Source organism: Ochotona princeps, chromosome 15 (assembly GCF_030435755.1).
Source record: "Ochotona princeps isolate mOchPri1 chromosome 15, mOchPri1.hap1, whole genome shotgun sequence".
Classification (NCBI taxonomy): Eukaryota; Metazoa; Chordata; class Mammalia; order Lagomorpha; family Ochotonidae; genus Ochotona; species Ochotona princeps.
The window spans coordinates 27,784,557-27,805,359 of NC_080846.1; the positions used below are offsets into that span (position 1 = coordinate 27,784,557).

Here is a 20,803-nt window from a genome sequence, read left to right on the forward strand (position 1 = left end):
ACAATGATAATTTACTTTTCAGTTATTGTTCTTTCACAGCTTCAAAAGCTTTCTTTTTGAAATATCGCTTTTCTTCATTGTGTCTGGTTGCTTGCAACTGCTATGCCTTGCAAAGTGGTAATGGTTTCTATTATTCGGAGTTTCCTTGTTGGGAACCTACTAAATTTTGATAAAAAGCAGTGTCTTTATAATTACTTATACCTTTGCATCTTTAATTCTTACCTAATAGGGTAATGTGTAAATTGTACAGCTTTATTTTTTATTTAAAACTTTGTTGTTCATTTCCACTTAACATCATAATTCCCAGCCAGTTTTTCTGTATTAGCCAAAATACATATCTTGATCTACACTCTAGCTTTCATTGTGTTTGTTGGTCCTCTGTCACTGTTTTGGTTTCCTTGCTCTGTCTCTCAGGGTCACAGATGACGAAAACATTCTGTGAAGCACGTGGGCCAAGCTTCAAACAGGTGTTAGAGGACTCTTCTGTGACCTGTTATGATGGGGCACCTTTAATCTGCTTTGGCTGTTGTTTATGGATCCCTTTAAGAACCATCTCCTCCAGTAGTGCACATAGTTAGAAATATTTAAGTCCAGAGTTCTGCAGTTAAAAGTCCTCTTTTGGAAGCTTTGTTCAAAACATTTACATTTTGCTTTTGTTGTTGCTTTGATTCCATGTCCCCTTCTATGTCACTTTCTTCATTCCATTTCAGTTTTGACCTCTTTGACCTCTTCCCTCAGGAATCTTTGCTGACTCTCTCTCTCTTCTTAATTTAAACACACGTCTCCCGCAACCCAAGCCTGCTGCTCATAATAAATGAAAGTCTTGTACATTTACAAAGCAACACTTGCTGGGATTCTAAGATTTCTTTTTGTTTTTGTTTGTTGTTTTGTTTTACTTTGAAAGGCAGATTTTTCAGAGAGAAGAGAGGCAGAAATAGAGGTTTTATATCCACAAATCTACAGGCTCATTCCCAAATGGCTGCAAAGGCCAGAGGTAAGCTGATCCAAAGTTGGGAGCCAGGAGCTTCTTCTGAGTCTTCACTGTGGGTGCAGGGTCCCAAGGAAGTAAGCCATTTTCTCCTGCTTTCCCAGACCATAAGTGAGAGCTGAATTGGAAGTGGAGTAATTGGGACATGAACTGGTGTCTGTATAACATGATTTCTCCAAGGGTAGAAGATTAGGTTGTTGTACCACTGATGGGATTTTAAAATCTTTTCTTTAAGTAATTAAGAAAAAGATTTATTTTTATTTGGAAGGCGGAGTTATGAACGTGTTGTGATGCTCAGTACTAAATCCTCACTTTGCAAGCACTGGAATGTTATGTGGGCACCAGTTCATCTTCCAGTTCATCTGCTCCACTTCCTGTCCAACTCCCTGATTATGACAGGGAGAACAGTTGAAGGTGGCCCAAAACTTTGGAACCCTTCACCCAAGTGGGAGACCCAAAAGATCTTGGCTCCTGGCTTTGGATTAGTTCAGCTTTGGCTGTTGCGGCCACTTGGGGAGTGAATCAGTGGACAAATGATCATTCTGCTTGTCTTTCCTCTCCATACATCTGATCAACCTTTCCAATAAAAGTAAAATAAACCTTAAAAAATGCAGAGTTACAGAGTTACCGAGAGACAGAGAGAGATCCTCAATCTACTGGTTCACTCCTCAGTTGGCCTCAGTGGCATGAGTTGAGCCAATTTGAAGCCAGGAACTTCCTCTGAATCTTCCATGCGTAGAAGCCCAAGGGCTTGAGCCATCTTTTGCTTTTGCAGGCCATAAGCAGGTTGCTGGATGGGACCTGGAGTAGCTGGGACAGGAACCCGTGCTCATATGGGATGCTGGCACTACAGGCAGAGACTTAGCCTTCTGCAGACTGTGCTGATCCTCAAGTACCTTTTATTAATATTTTTAAAATGTTTTGGTTAATATTAATTGTATATGTGGGATATTACTTAACATTTCAGCATAGGTACACAATGTGTACTAACCAAATATGTTTCCCTCTCTGACATTATAATTGCAGTCTTCCATCACTCCCTCTGTTTGCTTGTTTAGCATTCACAGTCGTAAGGTGACAATATCACTGAGGCCAAGGCACATCCTTACTATAGGAGAGAAAGTAGAATGATATTTTTTGGTATTTTGTTGCTTCCATTTCTGTCGTAGGAAGCACAGTCCTTGCCATTCTCCATGATCCCACAGTGAGTTATTGCCTCCACACAAAAGTGGTGCATCAATGCTGGGAAGGCAAAATATGACAACTGCTTACTACAAATTTTTTAAAGTACAATTATTCTTGATAGAAAGCAGCAATATTTCAAACCCTTACTTCAGCCTTCCTGTCACAAAGAAAAACCAATGCTTGAATTTGCCTAGTATTTAACAGACTCTCTTTTCCATGTCACAGAGACTCAATCTCAAGTCCCCTGTCTCATGGCAGAATCACATCCATGGTCTCTACACAACTGATCGCCCCTTCTTTCTTGGTAGCTGGATTCTGATTTTGTTCTGTTTCTCACACTCTCCTCAAGAGCCCAACCTCAGAGGAGGTGTCTCCATCTGTGTAAAACCCAAACACTGCTGCCTTTGTCTGCAGTGACACATGTTGGCTGCAACGCAGAGTACAATGTTGACAAATGGGAAAGATGGTGAGTTGGCCCTAGGATGTAAGGGGAAAGTTACCTGCATTTAGAATGAGATTTTGAAAAACAAATTCTCCTCTGAATGAAACAATGTCTGAATGTGATGTTTGGGATGATACTAAAATGTGTAGGTGAAGGAGTTGGGAGGATAAAAAAATTCCACAGGCAAGTAACTGTAACTCTACCCTACTTATCTTACAATTGAAAAGAATAAGTATCATGATCTTCAAAGACATTCAGTGGTAGAATTTTTGTTACTTCCAGCTAACCACATATACACAAATCCATAAATTTTATTGTGATTGATTATTCTAGTATGCTGAAAATACAAGTCAAGAGGAGAGAGAAATTACCGTACTATTTTCATGTAAATCTACTTAGTTCACCAGTTTTAATTTTCCTTGTTTTATGCCACTGGCTTTTGTACATGAAACATGCCACTTCGTAATCCTAGGAAGGAAAGAAAAAAAAATGTCACAGACAATTGTTCACAAACACTTGATCATGACATTTGGGGGATCCTGATATAAGAAATCTCTGCATTGCTAGTTATTGAAAGAAAAGCAAATTGTGGAAAGGAAGGTAAATGGTACACATGTATTGAACATTTACCTGGTCTGGGCTAGGCACAGACATAGTGGGTAAGCACTGACCTGGTGACAGATTCCTTATTCTCTTTGAATTGATATGCTATGGGAGTGGTCAAATTAATGAATAGGTAATTATAATACTGTGTTGTAAAATTGGTTTTAATATTTATTTTTACTTGAAAGAATTAGAGATGGAAAGACAGAGAAATCTTCCATCTGCTGGTTCACGCACCAGATATCAGCAGTGGCTAGAGCTAGGCCTGTCTGAAACTAGGAGCCAGACATATTGTCCAGGTCTCTCACAAGGGTGCAAGAACGTAAGGTCTTGGGCGATTTCCCACTGTTTTCCCAGGCCATGCCTTTAAAAGGGAGCTGGATTGGAAGTGCACCATAGGGGCATGCTTGCACCACAGGTGGTAGGTTAGCCTACTATGCCACTAATCCAGCCCTATAAAGTTCTTTTATATTGTACAATGCATCGGATTCCAAGAGGTATTTAATTTTGAACAGGGAAAGAGGTTGCTACAGGCACAAAAAAAATTTCCTTAAGGAAACATATCAAGTTTAAGCCCAGGGTTTCTATTGAATTCAGATATACAAAGAGGAAAGAATATGTTAAGAATTACTTGTGCACAGAACTAGGTAAGAATGAAAAAATAAGCATCGAGGAATAGAGAAAGGAGTTAACAAACAGAAAGAGTAGCAAAGTGAGCAGATCATGAGAGACATTTTAAGTTGCACTCATTTGGACTATAGTCTCACATTCCAGATGTTTTTGTGCCTATGTGACCAGAAGTTATCTGACCTCATGGGAGAGATTAGATTTGAAAGGGACAGAGCTAAAGGAGTGGCTGTTGTAGTCCTTCAGGTCAGAGATCAAAGAGTGACTGTCAGATAGGCAAAGGGAAGGGACACTGTCAGAACAAACTAGAACATGGATTGTCATTTGCATGTAGTAGTGAGGGAGAAAGTCCTAGAAGGCTCGATTGAGGCAGATGGAAAAGTCGCTGCTGGCCAAGGATTGCAAAAGGAACCCGTACTGGGTGTTCAGTATATTTATACAGGGCTTCGGTTTAAATATTGACTCTTACTCGTCTATCCAGCTTCATTTGATTTGGAGCAAGCAGTTTTATGCAAAGGTGTAGGGTTTGTTGGTAGATCTGAGTTACAGAGGCCCAGGTTTCTGATTCATTGAATGATAATAACATCTACTTGTAATATTCCAAGGACTGAGTGAGATTAACTACAATGAGATTTAATATGAAAAAATAGTTATTTTTAATGACTGAACATTTAAATTATTGTTAATGATAATTTTCCTCTTGTTACTCTGTACTCCTACCACAGCCTGAGATGACTGAATTTTTACATGTAATGTCTACTGATTACCCTCAAGGTACTAGGTACTCATTATTCTTTCAGTGTTTTAAGTTGAAAGAAATACCTCTTAGAAAAATTACATGCAATAAAAATTTTATTATCTTTACTTATTTCTTAGCAGAGATCATGTAGCTTTGAGTCTCAGGACTTGTATCTGAAATGAGGTAGACTCTCATAATTGTATTTTAGAGCACTATGATAAGATGCCTCCCACCAGAAGTAAGTGTGTTGAGTATACTGCTGCTTAATTTGCTTTTAACTTTTAATCAATCTACATTATTTGTTGCATCCTCTAAGACTATTCTAGCGGTCATCCTTAATTTATTCCTTTAATTCTACTTGCTCTGAAATGTTTTGTATAGAGAACCCACAACTTCTTCTAGTTAATTATAAAACATTGTATTCCACAAAATCTGGTACCAGTGGATCTTCGCACCTAAATATGTGCATGGATTTCTATTTCAGGCTGTCTCTAATAATTCCATATTATTGATGTATAGATTGTAAGTAACTAAAGTTCTTTATGTTCAGTAACATACTAAATATTTTAATTCATCCTGCCAAGTGGTCATTGTACCATATTTCTACTTCAGACACGGAAGTTATCTTCTACAAATTACGTCTTAATGCTTGTGTTGTTCAATTTTTCTTCTCCATAGTTTTCTCAGCATTATGGAATGAATGAACAAATGAAGGAGTAATAGAAATACAGTTTCTAAAATATTGTTTAAGTTTCTTCATGATTGTGAAAATTTCTTCATTCAAAATACATTTTTTATGTAAGAAAAAGTTATGATAACCAAAGAATCATTTTTTAAAGAGTTTTTACCTGAAGGATTCAAATAACAGCTAAATATGAGGCTACTGGGAATACAAGAAAGCAAGCTGTCTTTCCGCATCCTGAGGCAGGAGGCTCGGAGTTGCCTGTACCATCAACTTTTCAGCCTATCTAAAGTGCAAACTTCAGTGGAGGCAACCGAGCACAACTTGTGATCAATACCGATCTATAGCCAATGCATGGAATGAATAATTGATTTTTTTATGATGTGGGAGCCACTGCTTCTGTATGTTGAAACTCATATTCTTCCTTTGTTTCCTCCTTTTCAATATCATACCGTCCATAAACAGATCAAATAGTAAAGAGTTCTAATTTCAATAGCATTTATTAAAGAATAACTAAAATATAAATACATATGCATATTTCATAAGCTCCATTGTTGTCTATTCATATAAGTGTTCAGATTCATAAAGAACAATGTAGAAAGTTAACTGTGAAAAGATCTTTTTAAATTCTGTTCCCTGAGCTCATGTTGAGGAAGTCTCATGTGGCATATTAAAAGCCAAATGCGATTCAGTTTTGTAGTGTTTGTCAATAACACCTGATGACGATAATGATAATGATGACGATGACGATGATTGCTAAGCCAGTGTGGGCCATTGCATCCCAAGACATCTGTTTCAGTAGGAGTTGCTATTTGTTGCACTGTAAGTTGCCAAGAAAAGCTGAATCCGTCACAGGTGCTATATTATCCCTAAAGTACTGCACTCTGTGAAGTACTGGAAGGAATCAGCTTTTTCTTCGCAAGTTTCACTTCTTTGATGTAAATTAGGATCTTGTGTACTTACAACCTATATTTCTTACAAATAGTAGAATTTCAAGTGAAGGAGTTCACCCTTTGTATTACATCATAAAACACTATCTTCTATTTGCTTTTCCACTTTGAAAGGGCATCAGGTAACACACTGGAAGTGAGACAAGCTGCACTTAGGACAGACAGGACATGAAGCAGAGAATAGGTCGGCTTAGACAGTAATGGTTGAATATTAGCAGTAGGGTGTACTAAGCTCAAAGAATTGCAGTTAGGAATTACTTTTTCTTAATAAAGGCTAATGTGTTTTGGACTCATGTCATATTTATAATAGATAACCCTTGCTTTGCAAAGAGGCTAGGGAATTGAAAGATTGAGGAGAAAGTACACTTTAGGCAAAGTAATCCATTGTAACATCAACACTTTATCACCTAGCTTTTTCATCTTTCTTTTTTCCATAAAGAATACTTCATTTTCAACACTTCAGGATAAAGACTTGATGGGAAAGCTTTCTCTGTCTCTCACTGTGGAGATGGTTTCTTTAAAATTACCAGAGGTTGACTTGCTTAATTAGATCTTTGACTCTGGAAATCCTTAAGAAATAATTTTGACTATGAAAATCATTTTGGATATTAATATTGTTGGATTATTTAATTAACAAGACTATTGTAAGTGTGAGAAATGTTTTAAAATGAGATTCTTCATCTTTTTTCATGTCTTTCTCTTTGTATTAGTACATTTCCTAAGCATGGAAATGGTTAATTAAATTAAGAAATAAATATGCTTGCTGGTAATTACTTCACCTTTGAATTGTAATTACAACTCTGTATTCTTGTAGGATTATTTAACCATTCATAAGTATGGCAATGCAGCCAGAAATGATCTCTGGAACACATTGTCAGAGGTAAAGTATACGGAGCTTGAATATCAAAGCCTCTACTTGAATATTTGAGTTGAGTTTGTAAGACATCTGTAACTGATGTTGAGACAGATAGTGTCTTCCCCGTTTTCTCACAGTTCTTTCCTGTTTTTTGACATTGTATTTCACAAATAATAAAGCTTAAATTATTTGAGCTGCGAATGGTAGTACAGATATCTGTCAATAATACCAATAATTATGATACATAATTTTAATAGGCTGTAGTTCATGCTAAAGAAATATAAGTTATGATGTGGATACTCAGTGATGCTAGAATTGCTTGCTATTATAAAGTATCTCCAATTACCAATACATAAGTGAATAAATAAATAAAACTTTCATTTATCTCTATTTATATATACATAGGGATATCTATACACATAAATATTACATGTAAATGTTATGAAGCTTAAAGTAATAAGATAATGTTACTTATACAATGCATTAATTTCATTGATTTTGAATATTCTCATACTTAGCTAAGCTTTAAGGATAAAGAAGAAAATGCCTTTGTGTTCATTGTGTTAATGAATGCTTGTAAAAACTAATCTATACAATTTTGATTATAAAGGCTTTGAAAAGGAATGGAAAATATGTTAATATTCAAGAAGTGATGGATCAGTGGACACTCCAGATGGGCTATCCTGTCATTACCATCTTGGGAAATACAACAGCTGAAAATAGAATAATAATTACCCAACAGCATTTTATTTATGACATAAGTGCTAAAACTAGAGCTCTTGAACTTCACAATAACAGGTACAGTGTTCCTTATTACATGACAAATTGCTTATTGTATTTTATTTTTTAAATATTTAAAATCATTGTTAAGACAATTATAAATGAAATGAAATTTTTATTTTTAATGCAGAGATGATAGTGTCGTTTTTATTATTCTTTTATTCCAGTTTCCTTTGTATTTTAACCCTCAGCATGACAGCACTCCAAAGTTATTCATTACTGGAGACAGATTTAAATTATCTTGGTAATTAAAAGAAATAAAATGTAGCTCTTTTACTTTCTTCCAGATTCATTTCTTGAATTAAGGAAAATTAGATGTGCTTCTGTTAATTAAATATAATTGAGCAAACTGTGAGATTTAAAAGAACAAATGAGAATAGAAACTAGCAATCCAGAAAAAAAACTAATTAAAAGAAACAAAAATCTGAACTAAATAATGTCTGAGTCAAAGGAACTCAAATTAGATACATTAAAAATGGTTAAATATCTGTTACCCCAATATCACAATAGGCTCTCTTTCGCCTGTTTTTAGTATTTGGAAATACTAACCAGGCTCTGTGTTTTATGTGTGTGTGTTTGTGTGTAGACTTGATTTGGTGTTACTTTTCCCTTTTAAAACACTTCTCTAATTAGTTGTAATGCAGAATATAGGATTTTTCCTTTCCTTTTTGTTTTTTAAAATTTTGTGTCTCATTTAAAGTTGGGCTTTAGAATGCTAGTAGAACTTGTATCTCTCAGTTTCATTTCTTTAATTCCCCTGTAAGGAGGTGGGGAAGACAGGGAGGTAGAGGAGTTAAAATCAACAGATATAATGAAAGACTTGAATTAGGTCATTTATGCTGCCTGTTATTACCTTGCAAAGTTCAAAAGCATCTAGGAGATCTGGGGCACATGCTATGTTTACTTTGTTATCCCTAACAAATATAATAGGAATTATTCCCAAGACAGACCAGCTCTAAAGGGAAGTGTTGGGACATTTATTCAATATTTTGTACTGACTCTATTTGGAATCTGATTTAGGAGCGTAGCTTGCTCTCTTTCTCTGCCTTCCCATGTTTACGTGTGTGTATGTCTGCGTGCACACGCATGTGTGTGCATGCATTTGCTTTGAAGACATTGTCCTTTGTGATTTAAATGTTTGCCCTTGTGGAATATGGTATTTATTATCCTGCCACGTTGTCACTGCTCTTAGGGTCTGATTGTCAGTGCTTCTCCACCCAGCCCGCAGGCCCCACAGATGCCAACTGCCGCTTCAATTCGTCTGCCGTCTGGCCCTGGGCTAAACATGCTTAGGCATCAACCGTGGCCTTGCCAAGAAGTACATAAAAACTACTTGACTGTGGCAAAGTTAGAGAGATTCAGGCCAGGGCTGTCAGAATGCACAGTCTGACACAGGCATCACTGATGCAGAAAAACATAAAGGACACGCAGATGACAGAACACATTTTGAGCAAAATGGTCTATCAGCCTGTAACATACCTCAGATGTCCCAGCCACAAGTCTGGCTCGTTAAGGGAAGAGGTCCTCGCAGGCAGTTTGAGTGAGTGTGGCATCAAGGGAGCTGTGGTTTTGTCACAGCAATGAAATCAGATGGGTTTGGACTCTAAGAAAGTGACATGTAAAATATGAAGAACAAGAGAATGTGAACATCACATATGAATTAACAAGAGCAGGAGAATGTACATCCTGTCTCTAGTCTATTTGGATTTAATTATCTGGAATTCATGGAGATTATTGTTGACAATGCAATATTCTGATTTTTAATTTTGATCATTTAATTCACTGTAGCATTCTGTTCAAAGGTGCAGTATTGGGTCTGTCTCCTGGATCTTTATTACATTGTGCAAACAGTTGACATGGTAAAACATATCTTCCATCCATGCCAGAAGATCTGTGAATTATGGTTATTTTCTGAGCCAGGATCATTAATTCTTTATTTTTCTAGGGGACATGAGAACATCACTGTAACTTGCTTTAGGACATTTTTCCTGAGTCCAGTAATGGCAGTTTCATATGCGATATTTTTATTGACACAGATAAATACTTCCATAATTGATACTTGCATAAAGTTTTTTGACTTGTAGTAGACTGCAAATTAGGTGCTAGAGTTTGGGTACTCTGGAGGTTGGGATTTTGTGTAGCCTGGTTTTCTTCAGGATGTTAATGCTCTGCTATATTGATGTCTCCTACACTGAGAAACTTCTCAGGGTTCTGTGCCACAAGGAGTCATACTCGCTTCCCCAATCTTGCTTATCTTCTCTTACTGACCTGATGATAGCTCTCTCTACATTAATTCTTATTAATGTCAAAACTGTTTCTAACAATTTTTTCACTCAAGCTAAAATATACACCTATTATTATAATAAAAATGCAAACTACTAAATTGAAGTACTTGTAGCAACTAATAAAGAAAAACAGTTTTGCATGCCTTTGGTTACTTTGATTTTAGCCTTTCGGATAAAATTCCACCATTGAAATAAAAAGAAGAATATGGCTAAAACCCCAGTTAAACTTAAGTGACTGAAAGCCAAACTATTCTTATAAGTTATTTTTGTAAGTCTTTTTTTTTTTTTTTTTTAACATTCTGCGGTCTTAGAATTTTCCTGTTGTGTCTGCAGTACTCATCTCTCCATTGTGTCTTGTGTGTTTTCTGCTTTTAAGTTGTCATCACAGAACAGCAGATTTATCACACTTTCTTTTACATCAAAATGAAATTTATGAAAATTTCAAACATGCATTGTGTGGAAACTTATGAAAAATAACTTTCGCAACATTGAGAGTGCAAGCTCAAAAATGAAAACAAATCTCAGAAAACTTTTTATTCTTGACTTGTCTCTTGACAATGCATAGATTTACAATGGAGTGCAAAAACTTTTTTTTCCAAAAAATATGCACATGTAAGCTGAAAATTCAGAGAAATATACCAGTGCTTATACAGTATTCCAAAAGCTCTAGTTTAATCTCTTTTTCCTAGAAATTTTTCCTTTAACACTCAAATGTTAAATTTTAACACGTCAATTTTTATTGCTATCTCTAGTTATTTGGAAGAATACAGATGCAGTTTACATACATGTAAAATACTTTTGTTATATCAGCAGCAAGTGATTTTTCACAAACATTTTATGACCTTTTTACAAATAAGGCACATTTCTCCAGGAGGACTTTTTAAACATTTATGTTTGCATGTATTTAGAAATCTCTTACCCTTTAATTGATGCTTATTTGGCCTCATGTTTTCATCAATCCAACTAGATGTGCAAGTGAAATCCTAAAACATCAATTTCAGAAAGTTCATCTCTGTCTTACATAATGACTGATAATGTATTTTGATTCAATTCAGTTCAATAACAATTAATAAAATACGCCTTTCTGAATTTCTCTAAGATTATTATGAATCAGAACTAGTGTGAGACATTTTTGTCTCTTAATTCTTTCAATTAACCAAAAGGAGACTATTTTTAGAGGACAGCAGCTAAAATATTCTCCTTTCACTTTTGTAAAAATCATTAAAGAGACAGAGAAGGAGAAACACAGAAAGAATGATAGCTGTTTATTTGCTGTTTCACTTCTCAAAGGCCTACTGTAGCCAGCCTGAAACCAACTGTCAAGAATTTCATCATGGTCTCCAACATGCCAAGGTTCTAAGGGTTTGCGTTCAGTTCTTCTGGCTTCCCAGGTACATTAGCTGGGAACTTGATCCGGAAGTGAAGCAGCTCAGACTTGAACCGGTGTCCATATGGAATGCTACTGTGGCTGGTGGTGGTTTAACCTGTTAATCCATAATTCCAGGCCCTTCCTATATTTCCTTCCGAGAAGTCTTCTCTGTAAAATTTTGTGATATATATTCACTGCTATGTTATAAGGTTAGGGAAAAGAATTAAGAGGTTAAATGAGTTATTGTTCACTAATACATATTTGGCTACTATAAATGATTGATTTGTAATATGGCGACTGCTACAGAATAGTACAGAGTTTCTATATAGTTGACACTCAGAAAAGTGTCTTTCATTATACACTGCGTATCATATTTTTTGGATTTAGAAAAACATCAGTGTGTTATGTTGATATTTTATGGGAGAAGCAATTAAGACAATTTCTTCCAATTTCTATTTGAGCTGTGCTATTATTGAGTTTTTGCTTATCATAAATGAAAGCATGAAATGGTGAAATAATCAACTTCATACAACAGACTGGGAGGAGATGCCATTCTCTCCCACCCCAACATTATATGCTGTTTATCATCCCTGGCATGTTCCCCAGCAAATTGTTCAGTTCTCCATTCACTTTTACAGTTCTAGAACTTGATAGCTCTTCTGGAATCTCTAAAATAAAAACAATATTTTTCCATCTTGGAGATGTTGGCTCTACCTGTTACCACAAGTGCACTGATATAATTACACTCTGAGTAAGGTAGCAAAATGTAATCAGTGGACTTTGGTAATGCCCTCTAGCATCTCTCTGGCAATGAGTTGCAGATTAAATTTTGTTTTCACATTAAATTGGCATGACTTCATGTATTAGTAGAGGTCTCAATTTTTGTCTTTTTAAAAAGTGTAAGAAAATGCTTCTGTGTAATAGCTGAAATTAATGCCTAATACCTGCATGTTGGTTATGTTCAAACATAGCAATTTAGAAATTCCATTCTGGAAAACATGACCTTGTACTTGCAGTATCGTTTGTATTCACCTGCATTTACATACGGGTGGTGCTGTTGGTTGTGCTCTTCTTCCTTCACTGAGTGTATTTTGGTGTACATGCTAAACTTTCTGAAAAATATAATAGTGCCTTTCAAACTCTTTAGACAATAAATGAGGAGAACATTGAAATGTAAAAGCATGGAATCACTGAAATGCCTATCAATTTAAGATGGAAAAAAAAGCAAAAAGTAATTGTTTTTTGACTTTAGTCAACATATGCTGTAGTTCAGGTTTATAGATTATTTGTATTTCTAATGAAAACTATGTGTCTAATTTTCTCTAAGATGAAATATTTGGTTGACAAATCTCTCTCTGTATTGAGATGAAAGCTTTTAGAGGCCAAGTCCTCTTAATAACATTGAATGAATGAATCTTTAAAAATTTTTCTGGGTCTGGTAAATTTGGGTACGTTCCATAAAGAGCATGTTAAAACTCACACAAAGAAACTTTGATTGTTTTGATTTAATGCAGCCCTGTTTATTCATAAAGCTTCTTTTCTACTTTGCAGCTACCTGTGGCAGATTCCATTGACTATTGTGGTCGGAAATAGAAGCCATGTGTCTTCAGAAGCAATTATTTGGGTATCTAATAAATCAGGTAAAATACATATTCTCCCCTAAAGAGCATTTCATTTCAGATAATCATCTAGTAATTTAACCTCTGGTTTCTTCTGTTAACATAATGTAGATAAAGACAAATTAAAAAGAATGTTTAGATGAGTGCCAATCCTTTCTGTAAAACCAGGTATAGTCTAGTGTGTCATGGTTTCTAAACAGTCTATTTTCAGTCTCTTTACACAGTTATTTTACTTGTTTATTTGATGGTGAAGAGAAAAGTTTAAAATGCATATTTGACATAGCTATTTTGAGCTATGTTGTTTTGTAATCCCAAAGGCAATTAAATGTAACTTTATAAATTCAAGTGTAATCATATGCCAAATACTGAAACACAGGCCTAACTTTTACCCTCATGTTCATGGTGTCTTCTCCATTACTGGTTCAGATATACCTTAAAGGAATGAGAGAAGCAATATTCTGTATGGTATTGGAGGTTTATAGGGTCAAAGGGAGAGCCTTAGGTCATGAAATCATACTTTAGTTAGTGTGGAACCTCAAGCTGCAGGGAGAGTTGAGATTCTATACACTGAATATCTTCAAATAAGGTAGTAGCGAGCTGCTATAGTTCACTGTGAGAGAGCTATTTCTTTAACCCAGTCTGTTTTCTTAATGCTACAATATGAAATAGGTCCCTTTCATTTCTGTTGGAGAAAGAGTCAAATATCTTCGTTTATAGAACATTTCATTTAGATTTTGATGGTCAAGTACGTCAATATTTTCTTTTTCTTACTCCTTTTTACATGCTGTTAATTGAAGTTGTCTTGCTAGTTTGTAAAAGCAACATTTTATCTTCATAGGTATTTTTGTATTTTAAATAAGGTAAAATATAAGCAAATACTGTTTCTTCCCATTAATGTTACCACTGTAAGGCAAATTTAACTGTTCTCTATATTTATTGGCAAGAAAAAATTTCTCTATAATAACTGATTACCTAAGCACAGTTTCAGTGAAGCATTTCCCCCTGATTTTTATCTGTTGTGTTTTTCACACATAATGATGTAATATGACAACATACACATTGTATATAAAGCATTCATATGGGGTGTACAAGTGCACTAATAGGCTTGCTTGAAAATGTATTGATATTTCTCTCTTTGAATTGTTTATTTCATTACTTCTTAGATTCTGAGCTGATATTCACGGTGTTGTTTGTGTTTATACTTCTCCTTCCCTCTCGGTTGTTTTGCTTATCTACATAATTTGGAATGAAATGATGACAACAGTTTTTGTGATGATCTGACACTTAGAGAGAAGCTTTCCATCTGTAGGAGTAGTAGGATCATGAAATCACACAGCATTCCATAATAAAATGAAACATTTATCTTTGGAAAGTAGAATGTAACTGGGAAAATTAGAACAATGTAAAAAAGAAAAAAAAGGCCGATCCAGGTAATTCAAGCTTCACTTTTAGACAGTGGAAGAAGTTGCAACAGATCGGACGCTTCGGCACCTTTTCAGGATCCATTTTCTCTAACTCCCTTTTTTAGTGCCAAGCTGCTGTTCATGATAACTTTTTAATCTGCCTGGAATGGGGAATGACTCCACAGAGTTCCTTGCCTGAAAGTCATTCGTTGTTGTGTTCAACGCACCTTTCCCATGATGTCCCTTCATTATTATTATTAAGGAATAACAACAATGTAAAACTCTTTTTTCCTAAAGCATAGTTTGTGGGGAGCATAATTCCAGAATAGACTACTTGCATAGACTATTGCATTCATGGCACACTCCCCAGCCCCCCCCCAAGATGTGTAGTGTATACTCTGCATTGTAATGTGTCACATTCTGTGAAATCATAGCAGAACCCCCTTTTTGATATAAGCATTGTCACAGTTGAAATATACAGACTGTGGCCATCCTAAATAAATACTGCTCAAAATGTTTATTTTCAATTTTGTAGAGATAAAATCTGGAAGAAGATTTCCATGTGGTATCTTAACAACAACAAAAAAAAGCTATCTTCCTGTTTTGCATTGTCATCCCTATTATAATTGTATTCAGCTTTCTCTTAATGACCCAACACCAAGAAAATTTGAAAACAAGATTACTAAGTCCTCTTTTTAAGTGTGTAATGTTACCTTTGTTTAAAAATATGTCAATGAAAATCTAGTATCAAAGAAAAACAGTGAAAAAGCAGTATCAACAAAAATAGTTTTTGCATGGAAATAGTGAAGGAAATTTCCTGGTGCATGCATATCAGCTTATGTTAGACATGTCCACATTAAAAACTTACAGAAGCTAGGGCGAGGGGAGCTGTCTGCGGTGCAGTAGAGTCAGGAGCTGCCTCCAGCATCAACATTGCATGTGGGCGTCAATTCGAGTCCCAGGTGCTCTACTTCTGATACAGCTGCACGCTAATACATCTGGGAAAGTGGGGCAGGATGGCCCAAGTGCTTGGCACCCACCTGTCCACAAAGGAGACCTGAAAAAGCTCCCGGCTCTTGACTGCAGCCTGGGCAATTTAAGCCATTTGAGTAACCCAGTGGAGCACCTATCTTCCTCTGTCTCTCCTTTTTTTCTCTCTCTCTTAAAAAATTATAAAAGTCAAATATCTGGGTTTTTTGTTATTTTCATTGCCCATGGTGATTCAATCCCCAAGAATATTAAGGGAAAGTCACTGGTGAATAATACAAAGTATCTTTTATGTCAGTCATTATATATTCTTCATGGTTAAATGTTTTAAGCATTTTGAATCACTTTAATTCTAAGATAAAGCACATAATTTACAGTAAATAAGCTTCCAATCAATTTTTGGTTATTGAAAGCATTTTGTTTGAAGTATTTAACTTTTTCAGTCTTAATGTGAAAATGGCATGAATGTAGACATTTGTGAAAGTAATAGTTTGAATATAGACTATTCAGTTAATGGTTACTGAAGAGGAATGAATTTAATGCCACATATTAGGAAAGCAAAGATTCAAAATAAAACAAATAATTCTTGAAAGTTAGAAGAAGAAAAAGTGGTACAACCATTATGGTTTTGAGCTTCCTTGTAGGTATGAAAACAGTTCTCCTTATGATCCAGCCACCTGACTCCTAGGAATATATTATAATGCAATTAAATCAGGTTATAAGAAAATTATTAGTAGCCCCATGTATATTGAGCTCAATTCATAATAGCTAACATGTCAATCAACTGATGACTCATTAAAGAAAATGTGGTATATATACACTATTGGCCAGTTCTCATCTGTGGGGAACAATGAATGAAATCATGTATTTTGTAAGAAAATAAATGCAATAGAAGGCCATTATACTTAATGAAATAAGTCAGTCTCTAAACGACAAATATCATATTGTCTCTAATATGTGGCAGCAAATGTAGAACACACAAACAAAACACATAGAAATGAAATGGTCACATTGGGTTATGACTCATTTTTAGCCTGTGTTTCTACTCCAGTGGAAATATGGTCTTGTGCTCTTTTTCTTTTACTTGTTAAATTTTATGATTAGTGGCATATTAAGCCTGTGAATATAGAATAGATTAAAATTATGAGTCTGCCAATACTATTGAGGAAAGGGTAGGAGTGGGAGTGGAAGAGGAGCCAGGAAATGAGAGCAATGCGTTTGCTTTCTTGAACTATACATATGGAATGCATAAAATCTGTTCTATGTATATTAAGGAAAATGAGAAATTGTAAACAGAAGTAATCATTAAAGATAACACTGTTTCAGTATTTTACTCAAACATTGGCTTCAGAGTTTTAAAATATTATTTTATGCTAATTTGACAAATTAAGAAGTAATTCTTGAGAAAAAACTTGCCCGATATGTCAGTTGGTTATCTTTTCCTTGTCCCCTCCCTGTGTTCTCTCTCTCTCTCTCTCTCTTTCTCTCTCTCTCTCTCTCTCTCTCACACACACACACACACACAATTATAATTCATTTGAGATCGTTTTCCAGATCTATAAGTTACTCAACATGCTACTTTGGGTACATATGCAGTGTGTATTACACTCTCCACAAAGGATTAGCTCAGTTTTCATTTGATTTTTACAAGTCTATATTATTGTTACTGAATTTGTGTCATGTTTGCCATGATACGCGGCTTGATTTTTATGTATTTTTAAATATATTCTCATGTTTATTAAATTATTTCAAAGGCACTGTTAGAGAAAGAGAGCTAGACAGGGGACAAGCATTCATCTGTTGCTTCATTCCCCAGATGGCCATAACCACTTGGACTGGCCTAAGCCAAAGCCAAGGTGTCTAGGACTCCCACGTGGGTGGCAATGGCTTTGCTTGCCATCTTCTGCTTTTTCAGGTCGTTTAGCAGAGAGCTAGGTTGGAAGTGGAGCAGCTAGAACTACTACAGGCTGCCCATGAAGAATATCAGTGTTGCAGGTGGCTGTTGTACCTGTTCTGCCACAACATTGACACCCTGGTTGATTTTTTTTTAAAGTTTTAATGTTTCTGCAGACAGCAATAGTGAGTGTATGTGCCTAATCTCCTTAACGTTCTCAGACTAAAAGAAAGTACAAAATATCTTATAAAGTAACAACCACTCTGCTCCCTGATGTAAGTCTTCTGTCATCTGCTATACATTCAGAATACAAATTTAACAAAAATATACAATTTTTGATGATTATTACCAATGTTCATAAAATAACGTCCATGCTTTTTACTATATTTCCCATCAAGTACCATAACTTATTAGGCCATTGGAAATTATCTCCTTAAATTTCATTGCTAGCCATTAGTTAATCTGAAGAACATTCTAAGGATATAATTATCACCAAATAGCTATTTAACAATCTACTACAGTATCTTTTCTGGGAGTATGTCACTAAATATATCATTTGTAACAAAGTCTTAAAAATATTAATGAACTGTAATAACCTTTAGGTTTTAGTTACAAATTTTAAAAACTGTAGCTACTCACATTTGATCAGATATGGAATTATTTTCCAGTTTAATCTACATATGAATTTTCAGTTGACTCTCCCCATAAGTTTGGAATTGAAATGTTTAGAGATTACAGTTAAGTAAATCACATGGGATTAAATTAAGTCAGCTAGCTAATGTGTAAAGAGAACATAAACTATAAAACACAGATTTAATATTACAGGATTTCATGACCATTTAAAATTTATAAAAATCTCAGTTATGAGACTTTAATGATTAAGTTCCGTAGCTTTCATTTCTGCAAATATTTCAGTGAGATTGACAGATACGGTAAAACAGATTGACAATCATAATTTAGACCTATGTATTCTTTTACTAAAATTAAAATATTAGTAGTTCTATATGTTGAAAAATATAGAATATGAGACATTTTTATGACATCGTATATGTAGGAAATTGGGAAATATGATATACTTTCACAAATTGTATGCTATAACACAAAGAACTGTTAGGAGATGTTCAGCAAAAGGGATGGTTTTAAAGAAATCAACGATTTTAGCTGAATTTCAAGAAATGTGTGAGAACTTCTTGATTGTTTATAAGTTTGTAAATAGTGCATGTATTTGTGATATAAGTATAAATATCAGTGATTGAAAGAAACAGAAGTCAGTGCTATATTTACTAAATTAGAAACTAATCACTTTTATTCATATCATCACTGAAGTTGAAGATACTCAGTACATTCGGCTGAGGCCTATTGGCTGTTCTCCATCGTTGAATTTTGACATACAGTTTCACCACATTGACTTTATTTCAATAATAATACATTTATCATCTAAGCATTTTATAATGAAAAGTTCATTATTTGTATCAAATATGTAACTGCACTTACCTCCTGTTTGTCATCAGAGGTCATTTTGTTTAGTCTTCCAACAAGCAACCTGATGTAGCAGCAAGATGTTAGAATTTGTCAGGCGGAAATATAAAAAACATTCCCCAAATTAAATGACAGTCTAATTGTAGAACATTCTTTCATGAATGTATATTTTTATTAATATCAGTTATGTATATAACTTTGTGTATTGTTAAACATTTAGTAAATTATACAGTAAAGTTTATACAATTTTCACAATTTAAAGATATTTTGAAATGCTATTGTCACTCACCAATTACTTTTCCCAAGAGCAGAAATTATGTAATATTTACTTTAAAGTTAAGAGGTATGTTTATTGCTTAATTAATGTTTTTATAGAGGTGCCATTTATAGGACAAAGAGAAATAATATGTTGATTTTTTTAAAGATTTATTTATTTTTATTGGAAAGGCAGATATACAGATAGCAGGAGAGACAGAGAGGAAGATATTCTGTCTAATGATTCAGTCCCCAAGTGTGTCACAAAGGCCACAGCTGCACAGATCTGAAGCCAGGAGCCCGGATCCTCTTCCCAGTCTCCCACATGGGTACAGAGTCCCAAGGCTTTGAACTGTTCTCAACTGCTTTCCCAGGCCACAAACAGGGAGCTGGATAGGAAGTGGTGCTGCCTGGATTAGAACTGGTGCCCAAATGGGATCCTGGCACTTGCAAGGTGAGGACTTTAGATGCCAGGCCACTGCACCAGGATCCAATATTGATCTTTAAAAGTCCTGGGAGTAATTGAAAAAAGTCTTCTTAGTTAAAAATTATGAAACTTACTCTTGTGTCAAGTGACTTCTAGAAGAGTTTTGATATTGTATCATAAAATCTTTGTATAAAGGAAGACAAAATTGCTCAAGAGAAATCATATTTTCAATATTTGTTTTATTTTTCTTCCCTGAATTTAGTCTCTGACATTCCATGACATATTCCCTTTAAAAACTGTTTATTTATTTATTTATTTTGTGTTTGAATTGTGGAATGACAAAAAGAGAGGGAGACACAGAGATTGTTTTCTCTTCCATCTGCTGGTTCAGGCCCCGAAGAGGAACAAAGTCTGGGCCTGGGCCAGACTGAAGCCAGTAGCCAAGAGTTTGACAGGTCTTCCGTGTGGCTGCAGTGACACAAGCACTTGGGCCATCTGCAGCTGCCTTCCTAGATGTGTTATAGGGAACTGGATTGGAAGCGGAACAGCTGGAACTCTGTCCATGTGGGACGCCATCAATGCAACCAATAGCCTAATTTGTTGCACCAGGCTGGCACCAAAATGTTATATTTAATTGTGAACTGTATCTTGTTTTCATTTTAACACCATAAAATCGGGATGGCATCCTAGAAATTCATATGTACATATATACATATATATTTTTGATATATATCATATATCACATATAGAAATTCATATATATGTTTTGATAAAGTTGATGATTTTAATTTTGAGGCTTCATAAATAATGTACATTTTAGAGAAATATCTGGAAGATTTATTTGCTTAAGTACTCTGAATTAAACTATGTAAAAATCTCTGAGAAAAATAGTCCCTTCTATTGAATCATAGAATTGGAAAGATCCTTGACTGTCATTATTTGTTTTTGAAGTTACATGCAAGGAATCATCAACTATTTTTACTCACACATGTATGTATAGCAAAGCAGAAATGAGAACCAAGCTTTAACATACTATTTTAACTATTTCTCTGTGCCCTTTACTTGTTTAAAATGTAATATCATGTTATAGTAAATGTGTTATGCCACTTTGTCAATGTGTGTAACATGAGGAAGACACACTGAAGTCAGGAGACCTAAGAATATTTCTAGCCTTCCTGTTCCAAGAGATAGAATTAGTAATGATGAGAAGAAGTTGATGTCCTGTATACCTTT

At 35.0% G+C, this 20,803-nt stretch overlaps 1 protein-coding gene across 1 annotated transcript in view; it reads left to right on the top strand.

Moving 5' to 3' along the window:
* TRHDE (thyrotropin releasing hormone degrading enzyme) overlaps positions 1–20,803 on the top strand; it is a 360,129-nt gene that overhangs the window by 257,013 nt on the left and 82,313 nt on the right. The window contains exons 8-10 of the mRNA XM_058673432.1: positions 7,031–7,096; positions 7,683–7,870; positions 13,058–13,146. Coding sequence (XP_058529415.1) covers positions 7,031–7,096; positions 7,683–7,870; positions 13,058–13,146 — 343 coding nt within the window. The remainder of the gene's footprint in view (positions 1–7,030; positions 7,097–7,682; positions 7,871–13,057; positions 13,147–20,803) is intronic.